Genomic DNA, 16779 nt, shown 5'->3' on the forward strand with positions numbered 1-16779 from the left:
TTTGTTTGTTTGTTTGTTTGTTTGTTTGTTTGTTTAGAGAGAGAGAAAGTCGGGGAGGGGCAGGGAGAGAGAATCCCAAGCAGGCTCTGTGCTGGCAGGATGGAGCCTGATTGCAGGGCTCAGTTCCCTGAGCTGTGAGATCCTGTCCTGAGCCGAAATCAAGAGTGGATACTTTAACTGAGCCACTCAGGTGCAACCAGGAAATAGAATTTTAATGATTAGATAGATAACCTTTAGAGAACCTCTAGTCAAATCATAAAAACAAAAGTGAGACTATTTTTGTTTTTATTTTTTTTTTTTTAAGTTTATTTTGAGAGAGCATGCACGTGCAAGCCGGGGAGGGGCAGAGAGAGAGAGAGAGAGAGAGAGAGAGAGAGAGAGAGAGAGAGAGAGAGAGGAAATCCCAAGCAAGCTCCGAGCAATGAACACAGAGCCCAATGCATGTCTTGATCTCAGGAATTGTGAGATCATGACTTGAGCAGAAATCAGGAGGTGGTCTCTTGACTGACTGAGCCACCCAGGTGACTTCTTTTTTGTTTTTAAGAGAACCTTCTTCTCTAAAAAAGAAAATTTATTACAAAAGTGTATTTATTAGTAGAGTCTGTAGTAAGGCTCTACAGTAGTGAATACAGGGTGTATATATGCAAGAACATTAAAAAAATATGTCATAGAAATTGGCACTTGGGAAATATATTTAGAAACTTTTCATATTGTAAGTTTTTCATTTATATGTCACTTGTGATAAAACAAATTCTTACTACTTTCTTAATATTTACCTTGGTTTATAGAGATTGATCAACAAGCTGAAGAAAGTGACCAAGCCCAGCAGGCACAAACACCAGTTACCACTAGCCCATCAGCCTCGAGCACAACTTCCTTTATGAGCAGCTCGCTGGAAGACACCACGACTGCCACCACTCCAGTCACTGACACAGAAACAGTACCTGCATCTGAATCCCCAGGAGTGATGCCACTTAGTCTTCTCAGGTAGGGAAGTTGACCTTTAACATCTGCTGTATTGATGCCTATGATTCTGAACACGTGATTGTTCTGTCAGTGAAAAATGTGCCCAACTAAAGGCATTCTAGAGCTAGGAGGAACCTAAGAGATCATAAAGTCAAACCCATTTTGCTAAAGTTGGGAATGCCCCTCAGAAGTTAAATAACTTGCACAAGTCTCATAGCCAGTCGAGGGCTGGTCTGGATTTATCACCCATGCCGCCGACAGTCAGATAGTGTAGGAGTCTATCTCCTTATAATGATCTTTTCTTTTCTTTCAGCTAGGCTTTTGGATATTTTTTTCCTCAAAAAGTAAATGCTTGTATTGAATATTAGAGCCTCAAGATGGAGGTCACTTCCATGAAAATAATTTTCTCTAGTTATTTCCCTTTTAAGCATAATTTCTTAATTATACTTTCATTCTTACTGTAAGATCAAACAAGTCTACTTTTCAAATGAAAGAGCCTGTCTTACAATAGATACTTCTTCAGCCAACCCTATTTTAGTAGGTTTGTAAATTCCAAATAATGTGTGAGTTTTCTTTTTGTTTCACTTTACCAGTTATATACACAAAATGAAAACTTCTAAGAGAAAAATCATTAGGGAGCGACTATTTTTTGAGCTTCTTTAAGTAGGGCCTAAGTGAAATAAAGAGCAGTAGAATGGTTGGTCTCCCTTTTTCTTCTTTCTTTCCCCCCTTCCCATAATTGACAGGTTATTATCATTCCCATTGTGTAGACTGACATCTTAGAGAGTAGGAGAGGGGCTATTACTGTAATGCTTTTCAATTTTTGGTGTCCACAGGAGCCACCTGGGAGGCTTTTTAAGGCTCTGGGACTGTAAAGTATCCCCCTGTCTCATTCAGTAGGTCTGGTGGGGCACAGTTTGCATTCTAATTAAGGTTCCCCAGTGGTTTTTTTTTTTTTAATGTTTGTTTTTGAGAGAGAGTGCGCATGTGCGCATAAGCCAGAGGGGAGCCAAGAGAGAAGGTTGTCACAGACGATCTGATCCGAGGGTGGGCTCTGCGCTGAAAGCAGAGAGCCTGATGCGGGGCTTGAACTCATGAACTGAGAGATTATGACCTGAGTCATAAGGGACCTAACCGGACCCTTAATGCAGTAGTCTTTAGCTCACACAACTGAGTTACTGCTCTGGTCTTGGGCAGGAGGAGTAATAATCCTAGCAGCTACCATTGCCCAGTCCTCACATATCCTAACTCTCTCACTTGATAACAGTTCCACGGGGGTGCTTCTGTTCAAGAAAGGAGGAAAAGAAGAATGATAGGATATTCTAATATGGTTTTTAATCCTTGTTGCCTTCCAAGCTGTGCAGTGTAGACATGGCATTCACTGGTAGAATAATATTCCCTTGCTCTCACAGGCATTCATAGACCTTGTGACTCCTCCTTTCTTCTCAGTCTTTGCCTGCTGTTGACTGGGACTATATTAGAGCTGCTGTTGTCTCTGCCTGACTAAGCATCATTTAACACTAGAAAGATCAGGGAACAACTGCTGCCTGTGTGAATATCATGTATCAGTTATTTGACTGGGTAGACAGTATTTTTTGATGCTTAAAAGGTTATTTTGTTGGACAAATCTAAAGAGTAGACAGTCAATGAGGACCTTCCTGGATTTTATTCTTAAGCCAGTGTGTGCCTTCTTAGCCTGAGGGGGCTGCCTCTCTTGTACCTTTCCCCCTCTACATGGCTGGCATACCATTCATATGCTGTTTTTCAGTTGTGTTAAGTGACTGGGCAGTTCTCTTTTCTTTCCATAACTTACCTATAGTCTATTACTTTGAATACCTGTGAATAATTTCATGGCTAGCTAGTAAATTTATATTTGAAGTAACTGTAATTTAGCTATCTTTAAAATCCCTTATTCTTTAACTACTGTATACCTATCAAAATAACCCTGTCTTCTTATAGTAGAAGGAAAGCTCCATGAAAGCAGGGGTATTTTAAAAATCTATTTTATTAATTGCTGCCTTCCCCTCACCTGCTATGTTGCTAGCATTTTGCCAAACAAATGGTAACATATTACTTTTATAGTAAATGTATCCTATGTGATAATGATTATTAAAATTGTTGGGAGTATTTCTCCCCTTCTCCATTAAACCATAGCTAACTTAAAGTTTTCCAGGTTGAATATTCTTCTATAAGAAGACTGTGATGTATGTATTATTTTCTAATTGGATTTTTATGCTAACCATTATTGTTTTCTTAAAGGCAAATGTTCTCTAGTTACCCAACTACCACTGTACTTCCCACACGTCGTGCACAGACTCCTCCAATATCATCGTTACCAACCTCTCCTTCTGATGAAGTAGGAAGAAGGCAAAGCTTAACTTCTCCTGATTCCCAGTCCGCAAGGCCAGCTAACCGCACAGGTGCGTGTGCTGTCATGCACTATGACACCCAAACCTCTTGGCATTCCTGATGTGTGGGAGTTCATAACGTGGGCATTGTGTTTTTTCTCATTGAAGGTAAAACAGTGATTTTGATTAAGGGTGATCTGTCCTATCAAACTAAATTGTCTTCTCTATTTTGAAGCTGTAGATTCATTTATGGCTAGTTGGGAGAGAAAAGGTATGCTATACATCAGTCATACTAGACCCTTCTTATTTTCTGTTATAGGCATTTTTAGTGTTATGAATTTCCCTTCACCATTGCTTTTGCTGTACCTCCACATTGTGAAATGCTGTGTTTCCATTTTCATTCAATTTAAAGTACTAATTTACCATGGATATCTTCTTTGACAATTTTGGTCATTTAGAAGTATGTTATTTTGTTTCCAGATCTTTAGGAATTTTCCAGATGTCTTTCTCTTACTAATTTCTAATTTCATTGTTATCAGAGAATGCATCTCGTATAATATGAATTTTTTTTAATTTATTGAGACTTATTTTATGGCCCAGAATATGGTCTGTTTTGGTAAATATTCCATGTGGCTTGGAAAAAATGTGTATTATGCTATTGTTGAGTGGAGTGTTCTGTAAATGTTTGGTCAGTCAAGGTAGTTGATTGTTTTTTCAAGTCTTCTTTATCTCTACTCATAAAGAAGTATCAGTAAATACCAGTATTTGGTCTACTTACTGTATCAATTATTGATAGAGTAGTGTTGAAATCTCTGCCTGAAATTGTGGATTTGTTTATTTCTCCTTTCATTTATCAGTTTTTGTTTCATGTCTTTTAAAACTCTCTTTGGGTCCATAAATATTTAAGATTCTTATGTTTTCATAATGAATTGACCTCTTTGTCATTACCAAGTGACTCTCTTTACTCCTGGTAATATTCTTTGTCCTTAAATCTGCTTTATCTGATACAAATATATTAGTGTTAGGATGGTATGTTGTCTCCCATCATTTTTGCCTTTTACTTTTTTGTGTCTTTATATTTAAAAGGGGCTTTGTAAAGGCAGCCTATCATTGGGTCTTGCTTTTTTCATCCAACCTGGTATTCTCTATCTTTTAATTGGTGTGTGTAGACTGTTTACATTTAATGTGATAATTGGTAGGGTTGTGTTTAAAGTTACCATCTTTCTGTTCACGTTGTCTGTTCTTTCTCTTTTCCTTCTGTTTGTCTTTTTGTTAAATTCATATTTTATATTATTTCATTTTACCTCCTTTGTTGGCTTATCAGCTATATGTGTATTTTTAGAGATTATTTTCAGGTCTATAGTATACATTTTTAATTATTACAGGCTACTTTCAAGTACCACTTCATATATATTAAAAATTCTAACAATGGTATACTTTTATTTCCCCTTTCTTAGTCTTTGTACTTTTATCATACATTTAATATACACATAGGTTATAAAGCCCATAACACATTGTTATTATTTTTGTTGTAAACAGCCAGTTGTCTTTGCAAGAAATTTGAAATCTAAAGTATGTATTTTATATTTACCCACATATTTATCAGGTCTTAGATTCTTTATGTAGTTCCCAATTTTCATATGGTATAATTTCCTTCTGCTTTCCCTTTAACATGTCTTGTAATGATCTGCTAGTGATGAATTCTTTTGGCTCTTGTATATCTAAAAGAGTGTATTTCACCTTCATTTTTGAAAAATATTTTCTCTGGGTATAGAATTCTAGATTCATGATTTTTTTTCTTTCAGTGCTTTAAGATCCTCTGCTGTCTTCTGGCTTGCATGATAACTTTTCTTTCATTCTAATCTTGATATAATATGCCTTTTTCTCTGGCTGCTTTTAAGATTTTTCTGTTTTATCATTAGGTTTAAGCAATTTTATTATGATCTGCCCTGATTTAGTTTTCTTGTGCTTGGGATTTATTGAGCTTGTTGGATCTGTGGATTTATAGTTTCATTAAATTTGGAAATTTTTAATTCATTATTTTTCAGATGTATTTCTGTTGTATAACTCTATTTCAGTGTCTATGGTTATGTGTATACAAGGCCACTTGAAGTCATCCCACAGATCACTAATGCTTTGATTTTTTTTAATTAGCTTTTTATTTATTTTTTATTGTTTATTTAATGTCTGTTTCCATTTTGGATAGTTTTTATTGTTGTGTTTTCTGGTCATTAATCTTTTCTCCTGCAGAATCAGATTTGCTCTTAATCCCATCTAGTACTTTTCCATTCATACATTGTAAAGACAGTCTTCCATGTCTTTAACATGCTTATTAATCTTTTCTCTGCCTTATCAAATACATGGAATAACAGTCAGTTCTCACTATTAGGATAGTTATGTTCTTCTATAAAGTCACTGTGAACACTGAATTAGTGAAAAATGAACCATTACTCCTAAGGGAGAGATAAGGGTAGGTTTTTGTGAACTTCTGGTCACATTTTGTCAAGTATATAACCTTGTTTTATGTATGTTTCTATTTAAATACGTTGTATTTAATATATATTATTGATTCATTAGCATTGAACTCATGGCCAAGAGCACCATAACTCATGCCTGAATGAAATTTATGTGACACATATATTTTCTCCATAGGGCATATCGTAGCCTTCTTGGACTTAGAAACACTCGACAGGTGCTCCTGGTGGCTCAGTTGGTTAAGCCTCTGACTCTTGATTTCGGCTCAGGTCATGATCTCACAGTTCGTGAGATTGAGCCCCCAGCATTGGGCTCTGTACTGACACTGTGGAGCCTGCTTGTGGATTCTCTCCCCCTCTCTCTGCCTCTTCCCAGCTTGTACGCACACACTCTGTCTCTCTCTCAAATAAATAAACTTAAAAAAAAAATAAACTAGCAGCATTTCAGCACTATGCTTCATGGCCATTTTAAATAGTGAAGTCACCAACAAAAAGCACAAAACTGCAAAACGCTTGACACTAAATAGACCACGAAAAGGAGACTTGTTTACAGTCTCGGAGCTCAAACAAGAATGTAAGCATCACCTGTTATACCTCAGCTAGGAACCAGTGTGTCAGGAGATTGAAATGTTTTTGTCACTGTGTGCATGTAAATTACTGTGAAAGCACCACAAGTATTGATTTGGGAGTTACAAATTAACTTTAATCAGTAGATGAATTTGCAAATATGGAATGCACAAATAATGAACATCACCTTTATACCTGTTTAAATATCATTCTCTTCTTAGCACATATCTAATTTCTAGGTCTGTTTCTGTTGACTAATTTTTCTACTTATTTTGAATTATATTTTCTCGGGGTTTTTGGGGGGGGGGATGTTTGGTAATTATATATTGGTTACTAGAGATTGTGAATTTTACCTTTTTGGGTGCTTGATAGTTTGTATTTATTTAAATATACTTTAACTTTGTTATAGGATACAGTTAAATTACTTGGAAATGATTTGATTCTTTCAAGCCTTCCTTTTAAGCTTTGTTAGGAGGGACCAGAACAGCCTTTAGCTTGGCTAAATTTTTCCCCACCACTGAACTAATACCTTTCTTAGTATTCTATCCAGTGCCTTGTGTATTGTAGTTCTTTCCTTCTGGTAACACAAATTCTTCCCAACCCTGTATGAGCCTCAAGGATTGTTCTGCCTGCTACTTTTTGGTAATTCCTTCCCTAGTTCTGGGTAGTTGCTGCATTAACATCAGCTGAAGACTTGAGGGAAAAAGAAGGACCTTCTGTACATTTCTGAATTTTGCTTTTTGTGCAGCTCTCTTCTTTCTGTACAGTTTTCTCCTTTCTGGTGTTCTACCCTGTGGATGCTAGCCATCTTGAATTCTTTACTTTTTTGTCCTCAGTTCAGAGAGGCCGCTGAGTTTAGCTTGAATTTGCCCTCCCTGAACTGCAGCTTGGAAATTCTCTCCAGCAAATATGCTGAGGCAATTGTATACCTCGCCTCATTTGATTTCCTTCTCTCAGAGATCACTGTCCTACGTTGCCTGCCATCCAGTGTCTACAGACCATCATTTGATATATTCCATCTGTTCTTTTAGTTGTTAAGGTGAGGGTAAATCCAGTCTCTGTTCTTCTATCATGGCTAGAAGCAGAAGTCCAACAAATGTGTCAGGACTATTACCACTGTAGGAGTAGTGACATTTTTTAAGCAAAAATGAAAGTTGTCATTCTCCCCGCTTCCTTCTTCTTTCCTTCCTAATTGAATTCAAAAACCATTAAATGAGGCACAGGGCTTCTATCAGCACTGTCCACTGAAAGGACCTAGGAGCAGTGATGCCTTAGTAGCAATAAACACACCTAGTGCCAAGATCCTGTCTTCTAAATACCATTCTCTACTAAAAGAGAACCCTATCTCCTGGTAGAAATGGCTGATTTCAGGGTTAAGTATGAGATGAGCCTAGAATATCTTGTGCCAGAAAGTGATAAACTGCTCAGAGAATTATGGGCACATGCCTCCAGGATATAGAAACTAGATTGAAGGGACATCTACTAGCCAAATCTGGAATGTTTGGGGCATCAAAATAAATAATCATTGTTATAATAACATATAATAACCCACAAATACAATGAAAATCTCTACTGATGGAGAAAGGAGACTGATAAATCTGAAAGCAATGATGGAATTAGAAAATCCTGGGGCGCCTGGGTGGCGCAGTCAGTTAAGCGTCCGACTTCAGCCAGGTCACGATCTCGCGGTCCGTGAGTTCGAGGCCCGTGTCAGGCTCTGGGCTGATGGCTCGGAGCCTGGAGCCTGTTTCCGATTCTGTGTCTCCCTCTCTCTCTGCCCCTCCCCCGTTCATGCTCTGTCTCTCTCTGTCCCAAAAATAAATGAACGTTGAAAAAAAAAAATTTAAAAAAAGAAAATCCTCATTTGTCAACCATCATCATCATCATCATCATCATAAATAATCCAGCCAATAAACATTAATGGTTGTTAGTGAGTCTCACTTTGATGAGGAATGGGCTATTTACACATAATTCCTCCCAACAAATATTTATTACAAAGGGAGAAAAAAAAAAAGAGTACCTTTTTTAGTTAATCAGGAGATAAACTAGCAGATACCAGCTTAACTCAGGTGATCAAAGTTAGCATCACCAGCAATGGGACAAGTTGAAATCATGTACCATCTAGTAGAATGTAATGAGAAGAAGGCAGAATCAGTTTTGTATTCCTGCCAAAAAGCACGTGAAGAAACATCAGACAAACCCAAATTGAGGGACTTCCTATCATGTAGCTGGCCTGTAATCTTAAAAGTATCAAAGTGATTGAAGGAGACTGAAGAGATCTGAAAACTAAATGGAAGGATGATAATCCTGGATTGGATCTTTTGCTGTAAAGAACATTATCAGGAGTTCTGGTGAAACTAGAATGAGATCTGGATTAGATAGATATTAACATTGTTAATTTCCGGACTTTGATACTATGTTATGCAAGACAGTGTCCTTATTTGTAGGAGTTAATTAACTGTTAGAGTATTCAAGGGAGTTGAAGCATCATGTCTGCTACTTACTCTCCAGTGGTTCATGGGTAAAAGAATTCTTTTGTACTATGCTTGCAAATTTCTGTTAAGTCTGAAATTTTTTGTAAGTTAGAAACTATTTCAAAGTAAGAAAACATTTAATATTTTTTTCAGCAGCTTTGTTTTATGTTAGCTTTATGAAAAACCTTAAAAAGCTGTAACAAAATCCCATTTAGTTCCACATTTAGTGAATTCTGAATAGAATAAAATTTCAATAAATGTAGACAGTATTAGGAAATTGGGGACTTAACAGTTACTATAAGGACACTTTTTACTCATAGTATGTACTGATATTTAGGACTTTACTCTCTTTCTTTTGTTTCAGCCTTGTCAGACCCAAGCAGCAGACTCTCAACTTCTCCTCCTCCTCCAGCAATTGCAGTACCCTTGCTGGAGATGGGGTTCTCTCTCCGGCAGATTGCCAAAGCCATGGAAGCCACAGGTAGGATAAGTTTTTATATATCAGTATATACATATAGGAGAAGCCCGATATTATAGAGGGTGACACATTGTTTTAAGAGACCGTAAAACTTTTTAATAGCAGATTTAGTTATAATGGTGTCATAGCAGACACTCTTAAATTGGTGCCATGAATAATTATGTTGCCCAGAATCAGTATCATACTTTTTTTTCACCTGTTCAGGTGCTCGAGGAGAGGCTGATGCCCAGAACATCACTGTCCTTGCCATGTGGATGATAGAGCACCCTGGGCATGAGGATGAGGAGGAACCCCAGCCAGGTAGCACAGCTGACTCAAGACACGGAGCAGCTGTCCTAGGCAGTGGTGGAAAGTCCAATGATCCCTGTTATTTGCAGTCACCAGGAGACATACCATCAGCTGATGCTGCTGAAATGGAAGAAGGCTTTAGTGAAAGGTGAGAGTCCGGTTTCTGTACTTGTTTTATGCGTTATAAATGGTGCTTCCAAGTGTCCCAGTTATTTCCCTTCATAGATGCTTTTAATGGTTTGTAAAGCTGATAACTAGAGGTATATGAAAAGATGGACGTTTCGCTTACAAGTTTATGTTTCTGTGAAGCGTAAAAATGATATGACAAGTCTTGAATGGATGTTTTTGTAGAAAATAGGTAATAATTTTTACATGAAATAAAACTGAAAAGAAACAATTAAAACAAGTTTATTCTGAAATAAAATAAACATTCTGATAAAATAATTCTCCTTTATAAATGATATAGAATGTTCATTTTAACATTAGAAATTGATTTAATGGATTTGGTTACCAAGGCTTGTGTCTTATATGCAGACTTGTTTCTGACAATCTCAGTGGATATTTTCATAACTTTGAAATATGTTTCTTGTAGGCAGGGATTGTCATTTCATTTCAAATTTTAAGTGTTGAATCATTTAGAATTTAGTTAAGACCATTGATCTCTTTTGGATCTGAACATGCATTAAGCATCATTCCCTTGTTGGCATAATTCAAAATCAGGTAAGGGCACTTGACTAGCTTAGTTGGTAGAGTGTGTGACTCTTGATCTCAGGACCATGAGTTCAGGTTCTATGTTAGGTGTAGAGCCTACTTAAAAAAATAAATAAAAGTAAAAAAAAAAAAAAAGGTAAAATTACTGCTTAGGGCAATATGACGTATTTATAATTTAGGAGCTTTACCAAAGACAAGCTATGTTTCAGTTTTATCATAAATATATTTTATTCTTGGTAATATTTGGAGGAAAAAGCAAGACCATAAGTAAGCTTGTGCCTGTGCTTTCCATTTATGATGGTTCTTAAAAATCTGTGTTGCTTTTAAATTTGCACTTGTAGCGCTGATAATCTGGACCATGCAGAGAATGCAGCTTCTGGAAGTGGACCACCAGCTAGGGGTCGCTCAGCAGTAACAAGAAGGCACAAGTTTGATTTAGCTGCTCGCACATTGCTAGCAAGAGCAGGTAATTATGTTTCACATCCTTCTATTGGTGAAAGTCGTATAGTTTATATTTTAAAGTCAGTGTGAAAGCAGCATTAAAGAAGATGAACTAATGATACTAAGTACTCAGTTCCTCCACATTAACAGAGCAGCTATTTGCATTTTTCTTCCTGTTTACATAATTTTGCATTGAAATCACAGCATACTTTCATAAATTTATTTTTAAGCTCCCTCTGGGTACAGAAGTCTATACTGGTTACTTGTAGATACTGAGGTATTTCATAAATGCTGTCTCTGCCCTCGAGCTGTTTATACTTTAAGAAGTGAAGATGAATGTTTAAAATGTCACATTAAGGGGCGCCTGGGTGGCGCAGTCGGTTGAGCATCCGACTTCAGCCAGGTCACGATCTCGCGGTCCGTGAGTTCGAGCCCCGCGTCAGGCTCTGGGCTGATGGCTCAGAGCCTGGAGCCTGTTTCCAATTCTGTGTCTCCCTCTCTCTGCCCCTCCCCCATTCATGCTCTGTCTCTCTCTGTCCCAAAAATAAATAAACGTTGAAAAAATAAAATAAAAATAAAATGTCACATTAATATTAAGAAGGAGCTAAAAAGAGCACTGTGCTAAAGTGGTCACTGGCTTTTCTGATGTACTCTGTGGACCTTAGGACAAAACTACTAGGTAGGGCCCTAGAAAAGCAAAAGTAAATTTCATTGTTACATTAGTAAATACTTCTGGGATTATGCTCTAGACATGTGAAGTGTAATTTATAGGGAACATATTTTCTAAACTAAAAACTAGGATGTGTGACTTGTCAAAATGGTGTTTGATTTTTGAACTATTAAAACATAATTTTTCAGTAATTTATAGTAATAGTGAGAAGTTAAGACTGAACTAGAAAATACAGGATGTGTACTTAATATATAATGACTGATTTTTTTTAAGTAACCCTAAAAGAATAATAACAGCTCACATTTACTGAGTGTTTTCCATATTACATTATGAAGTATTTTACATGGATTATCTTACTTAAGCCTGTTAACAGCCCTGTGAAGTATGAGTGCTATTACCCCATTTTATAGAAGAAGAATCACACATGATAGGTCAAATTTTATGTTTATGGTCTGGAATCCAGGCAGTTAAGAACTGGTGAAATATTCAGAATTACTTTATGCATGTAAATAAAATGCCTTTTTTGTTTTGTTCTGAGCGGGGTTATACCGCTCTGTGCAGGCCCACAGGAATCAAAGTCGGAGAGAAGGCATATCTTTGCAACAAGACCCAGGGGCGTTGTATGACTTTAATTTAGATGAGGAATTGGAAATTGATCTTGATGATGAAGCAATGGAAGCTATGTTTGGACAAGACCTGACCAGTGACAATGATATTCTGGGAATGTGGATCCCAGAGGTACTGGATTGGCCTACCTGGGTGTGTGTGATTGCAGCGGGGGCTGCTCTGACTTATTTTCCTGCCCTCCTGTTCATAGAGCTTACTAATAACAGTCTTGCCTAGAGTTGTAACACTCTGAAAAGTCTTAGATCTCATCCTAAAGTTTGGGGCTCTAATGCTTAAGGTTACTTTGATACCTACAAACCAAAAAGAAAAAGCGTGTCTTGCTTTCTCTGTACGATTTTATCGTTTCCCTCCCCAGACTAGATGAATAGAGCCATATTTTGTTAATATTTGATTGTAATGTCAAAGATAGATTACAAAACCGGCATTAATTCTTAGCTCTTCTGGGTGTATAACATGGCTGCTGTGCTCACCTTTCTATCTGAATGCATGCTCTTCTCCTTCATAGGTTCCATTTAATCACTGTAGTGCCTCATTCTAAGAACCAGTGCCACCTAGGTCTTGTAACTACCTCCATCCAGGGGCAGGGTACATGGTGGGTTTGTATATTTTCATTGTTTAGCATTATGCTTTTGTAGCGGGGAGCGTGAAAACTTCACAGGTCTGAATCCTATAGAAAAGAGCATCTACTATATTAAGTTAATAAGATAAATGAATCCTAATGACTTCTTAGAAATTCAGATAATAGATATGCATGTTATGACCAGATGTAAAGTAGGTTTATTAGAGGAATTTTTAAAAAGCCATTTGAGATAGCGCTAATTGTCATTTTTATGAACTCTTCTCAGTAGGAGAGTGAGTTAATTTTATTATAACTTATTAGATTGAGAAAGAGCAATGAACACCTTGAGATCATGTGATCTAAATTCTGATTTGAAAGAAATTTGTTACGTAACATTAATGAAAATCCTGCAAATGTTCCAACATGTGTAAACAAAGTTATTAATTTAACATATAAATATCTATTTACCTCTTCTTAATTTTATGTTAAATTGACTAATGATTTGATATAAAATTTTGTGCAGCATGTTTGTGAGTCTGAAGACAGGGAAGAAGTGGTGGTGTGTGAACTGTGTGAGTGCAGTGTCGTCAGCTTCAACCAGCACATGAAGAGAAATCACCCAGGCTGTGGGCGCAGTGCAAACCGCCAGGGCTATCGCAGCAACGGCTCCTATGTGGATGGCTGGTTCGGTGGTGAATGTGGGAGTGGAAATCCATACTACCTGCTCTGCGGCAGCTGCAGGGAAAAGTATTTAGCCCTGAAGACCAAATCCAAGACAACAAGTTCTGAAAGGTACCTTGAAATTGCGAAGATATCCAAACCCCCTCTGAATGAAGAGTATAAAGTATCTCTCATCAAGACCTGGGAATTAAAGCTTATTTTAATGTGAAGAGTTACACTTAACCTTTCCCTAAGTCCTATGACTGCTGAATTGGGGGCAGGAAGGATGAAGGTGGTTGAGGAATTCATGTTTTGCCAGAGCTGGGATCCTGCAGTCCATGGCAGCAGGTTTTTGACTGGAGTTTGACTCTATTAACCTTCAACTTGTTGGCAGGTTCTGGGCAGGACCCTTGCCTTAACCTTCAGGAGGCTTATGGTCAATTTTTTTCATTGTGTTTTTCACTCTGTTTTTGTTTGACATCTTAATTAAGATCTTTTTGTTGATTAAAAAAAAATAGACTGTTTAGATTAAATTGAGCTTCCGTGAAAATATTACTTCTTTATATCCTTGAATAGCAATTAATCTGTAGTGAGCAGGGCTTTTGCCCTTACTGTCAACTATTAAAATCTTTAAGGTGGTCTGGATGAGGGTTGTAGGTGACCTAGAAACCTCCCCAGTAACTTGGTAAAATGATCATTGATTTTGTAAGCATGTGTGTTAACTACATACCAGGAGTTTTTCTTAGCCCATAACCTGAAACACTTTATTTTGTGTTGCTTTATTAATGACCTTTTAAAATGTTCTAATGACTTAATTTGCATTTTTGGGTACTAACTGTTTTGTATAAAAATACAATGTTCTTCATGTTTGGTGCAGGTACAAGGGACAAGCTCCAGATCTAATTGGCAAGCAGGACAGTGTGTATGAAGGTAGTTGTTTTGAGAGCTTCTTTATTTTACGTGTATTTTTGTATATACCTTCTGCTTAACATCTGTTACTAAAATTTAGTTTATGTGTATGTGTTGGTATTTAAGTACATAGTTACTTAAAACTTTCTCTAAAAAGCTAAAGGTAGTTTGAAAGCAACAGCCCTAGTTTTAAAAATCAAAGGGAAAGGACCTGGGTTCAAATACTAGCTTTACCACAGAATGTTAATTTCTGTGTGGCATATATTTTTTTCAAAGTAGGGAAAGTATGGAGTACATTTTGAATTTCCATCCTGATTGAGGAAAGTAAAAAGTACAAAACTGATGACAGCGTGAATTTATATGGAGCATTCATTTACTTCAAATAACTGATTCTCTAATGATTATGGATAGCATTAAGAACTCTTTTTTGGCCCCGTAACAATAGCTTTTATTAGCTGAAACATTCATTACCAGCTGTAACATTTGCTGTTGCTTTAGGTGGGTTTGACTCAGACTCCCTTTCCCTTAGACTCTCGCTATGCTTCAGGGAGTGCAGTTTGGTTGGGTCACCAGGAGATGGTGCCATAGCATATTTTGTGGGCACTGGGCTTTCAGTCCATCTGCATTTTAGACATATCTCACAGTAACCGTTGCCAGCAGAGTTACTGTGGTTTATATTCACATACCATAAATTGCCAGCAGAGTTACTGTGGTTTATATTCACATACCATAAATTCATTTATTTAAATTCCAGAAGACTGGGACATGTTAGATGTTGATGAAGATGAAAAGCTAACAGGTGAAGAAGAATTTGAATTACTTGCTGGACCACTTGGTTTAAATGACCGACGCATTGTACCAGAACCAGTTCAGTTCCCTGACAGTGATCCCTTGGGAGCATCAGTAGCAATGGTAACAGCTACCAACAGTATGGAAGAGACTCTAATGCAAATAGGTAAACTGAAATGATAATTGGTATTGATTTTATAGAGTCTGTATTAATTTGTTTCTTAGATTAGATAAATAGTAATACAACATTGTTCCACCCCATCAAGTATCCTTAGCTAGTTGTTTGAACATTTTCAAGGTATAAGGTAATATTTTTCATTTTTTGCTTTTATGAAATGCCGAAGTAATAAAAAGAAAATTTATAAAATATGAGTATGATTTTTTTTAAAGAAAATAGGGAAATCCTGGAACTGACTAAAACCAATTTTGCAGTCTTTTTTTTTTTTTATGTGCATGAAAGGGTATGGGTAACTTTTGCTCTCGGGAATACAAAATAATTAGTATTGGTGACTCAGCCCTTTCTGTATAATTAAAGCATATTTTAAAAACTGTATCTTTTCTGTGTCTGTTATATATAATATGATATATGAACAAAATAAAACCAAAAAAATTTAAGGAACATATATAACAGGTTATTGCCTTAGAACTGTCTCTTTCTCCCAAGGAATTTTCTGTGTAACAAAGTCCAAATGAACAAAACACATTGGTTTGCTGTGTTTCCTTGCAGCCCAGAACATAGATAGAATAGGAAAATTTTTCAGTGCTCTGGATATGTTTTTCAGGTTGCCATGGCTCTGTAGAAAAGAGTTCCTCTGGAAGAATAACACTAGGTGAGCAGGCCGCTGCCTTAGCAAACCCTCACGACCGGGTGGTGGCTTTAAGGAGAGTGACTGCTGCTGCTCAGGTTCTTCTGGCAAGAACCATGGTAATGAGAGCTCTGTCTCTTCTCTCGGTCAGGTAAGAATTATCGTGTCAGGTGATGTTAAGTTAGTTCCTAGTATATATTAGACAGGAGTTTAGTATTGTTTGGGAGGATGAGATAGAATTTTTAGAGCCTTGAGTATCTAGACTGTCAAATGAAAGAAGTTGGAGATAGTCATCATTGTTGTTCATTCATCCAGTTGGTAAATACTTAGCTCTTTTTAGGTAGAAAATAAGAGTATTATAGTAGCTGCGTAAACTGCAAACATTTTTAATTTTATTATCTGAAATGAGAAACTAAAGCTTTCAATCCATTTGATGCAGGATAAAATCAAAAGGTAGAATGAATTTTCTGCAAAATTGACCCAACTGTGTAGCTATTTCAACCTGCAGATTCCATCATGGAGACTCCTGCCATGTTCATACTGTAGAATGTAATATTAAAAAAGGAAGAGAGCCAAGAATACCTAAAAGACATCCATTTAAGAAATGGTTAAGCAGGGGCGCCTGGGTGGCTCAGTCACTTAAGCGTCTGACTCTTGGTTTCGCCTCAGGTCATGATCTCACGGTTTCGTGTGAGTTCGAGCCGAGCCCCACGTTGGGCTCCATGCTGACAGTGCGGAGCCTGCTTGGGATTCTCTGTCTCTCTCTCTGTGCCCCTCCCCCACTTGCACTATCTCTGTCTCTCTCAAAAATAAATAAATAAACTTAAAAAAAAAAGAATTGTTGAGCAGAGGTATATAAAAGTAAATCAGTGAAGACAGAAGGACCCTGAAATAAAAATTCAAAAATAGATGAGACTCTGGTATTGGATAGTGGAGAACAAAATTTAGAAACTGATCCACACATATAGATAAACACTTGGTGTATGGTTTGATTTATGATAATGTTTATATG

General features: G+C 37.0%; 1 protein-coding gene across 17 annotated transcripts in view; it reads left to right on the plus strand.

The window, feature by feature from the left end:
* The window catches only part of HERC1 (HECT and RLD domain containing E3 ubiquitin protein ligase family member 1), a 193301-nt gene that overhangs the window by 136234 nt on the left and 40288 nt on the right, over positions 1 to 16779 (plus strand). For 14 of the 17 annotated variants that reach the window (XM_043555213.1, XM_043555218.1, XM_043555205.1 and 11 more), the window contains exons 39-48: positions 789 to 987; positions 3226 to 3386; positions 9194 to 9310; positions 9512 to 9743; positions 10648 to 10772; positions 11956 to 12176; positions 13127 to 13395; positions 14141 to 14193; positions 14927 to 15127; positions 15744 to 15918. In XM_043555213.1, the coding sequence (XP_043411148.1) occupies positions 789 to 987; positions 3226 to 3386; positions 9194 to 9310; positions 9512 to 9743; positions 10648 to 10772; positions 11956 to 12176; positions 13127 to 13395; positions 14141 to 14193; positions 14927 to 15127; positions 15744 to 15918 (1753 nt within the window). The remainder of the gene's footprint in view (positions 1 to 788; positions 988 to 3225; positions 3387 to 9193; positions 9311 to 9511; positions 9744 to 10647; positions 10773 to 11955; positions 12177 to 13126; positions 13396 to 14140; positions 14194 to 14926; positions 15128 to 15743; positions 15919 to 16779) is intronic. The other 3 variants (XM_043555209.1, XM_043555221.1, XM_043555208.1) reach the window with 2 other exon arrangements.

The sequence above is a fragment of the Prionailurus bengalensis genome, chromosome B3 (genome assembly GCF_016509475.1).
Source record: "Prionailurus bengalensis isolate Pbe53 chromosome B3, Fcat_Pben_1.1_paternal_pri, whole genome shotgun sequence".
Taxonomy (NCBI): Eukaryota; Metazoa; Chordata; class Mammalia; order Carnivora; family Felidae; genus Prionailurus; species Prionailurus bengalensis.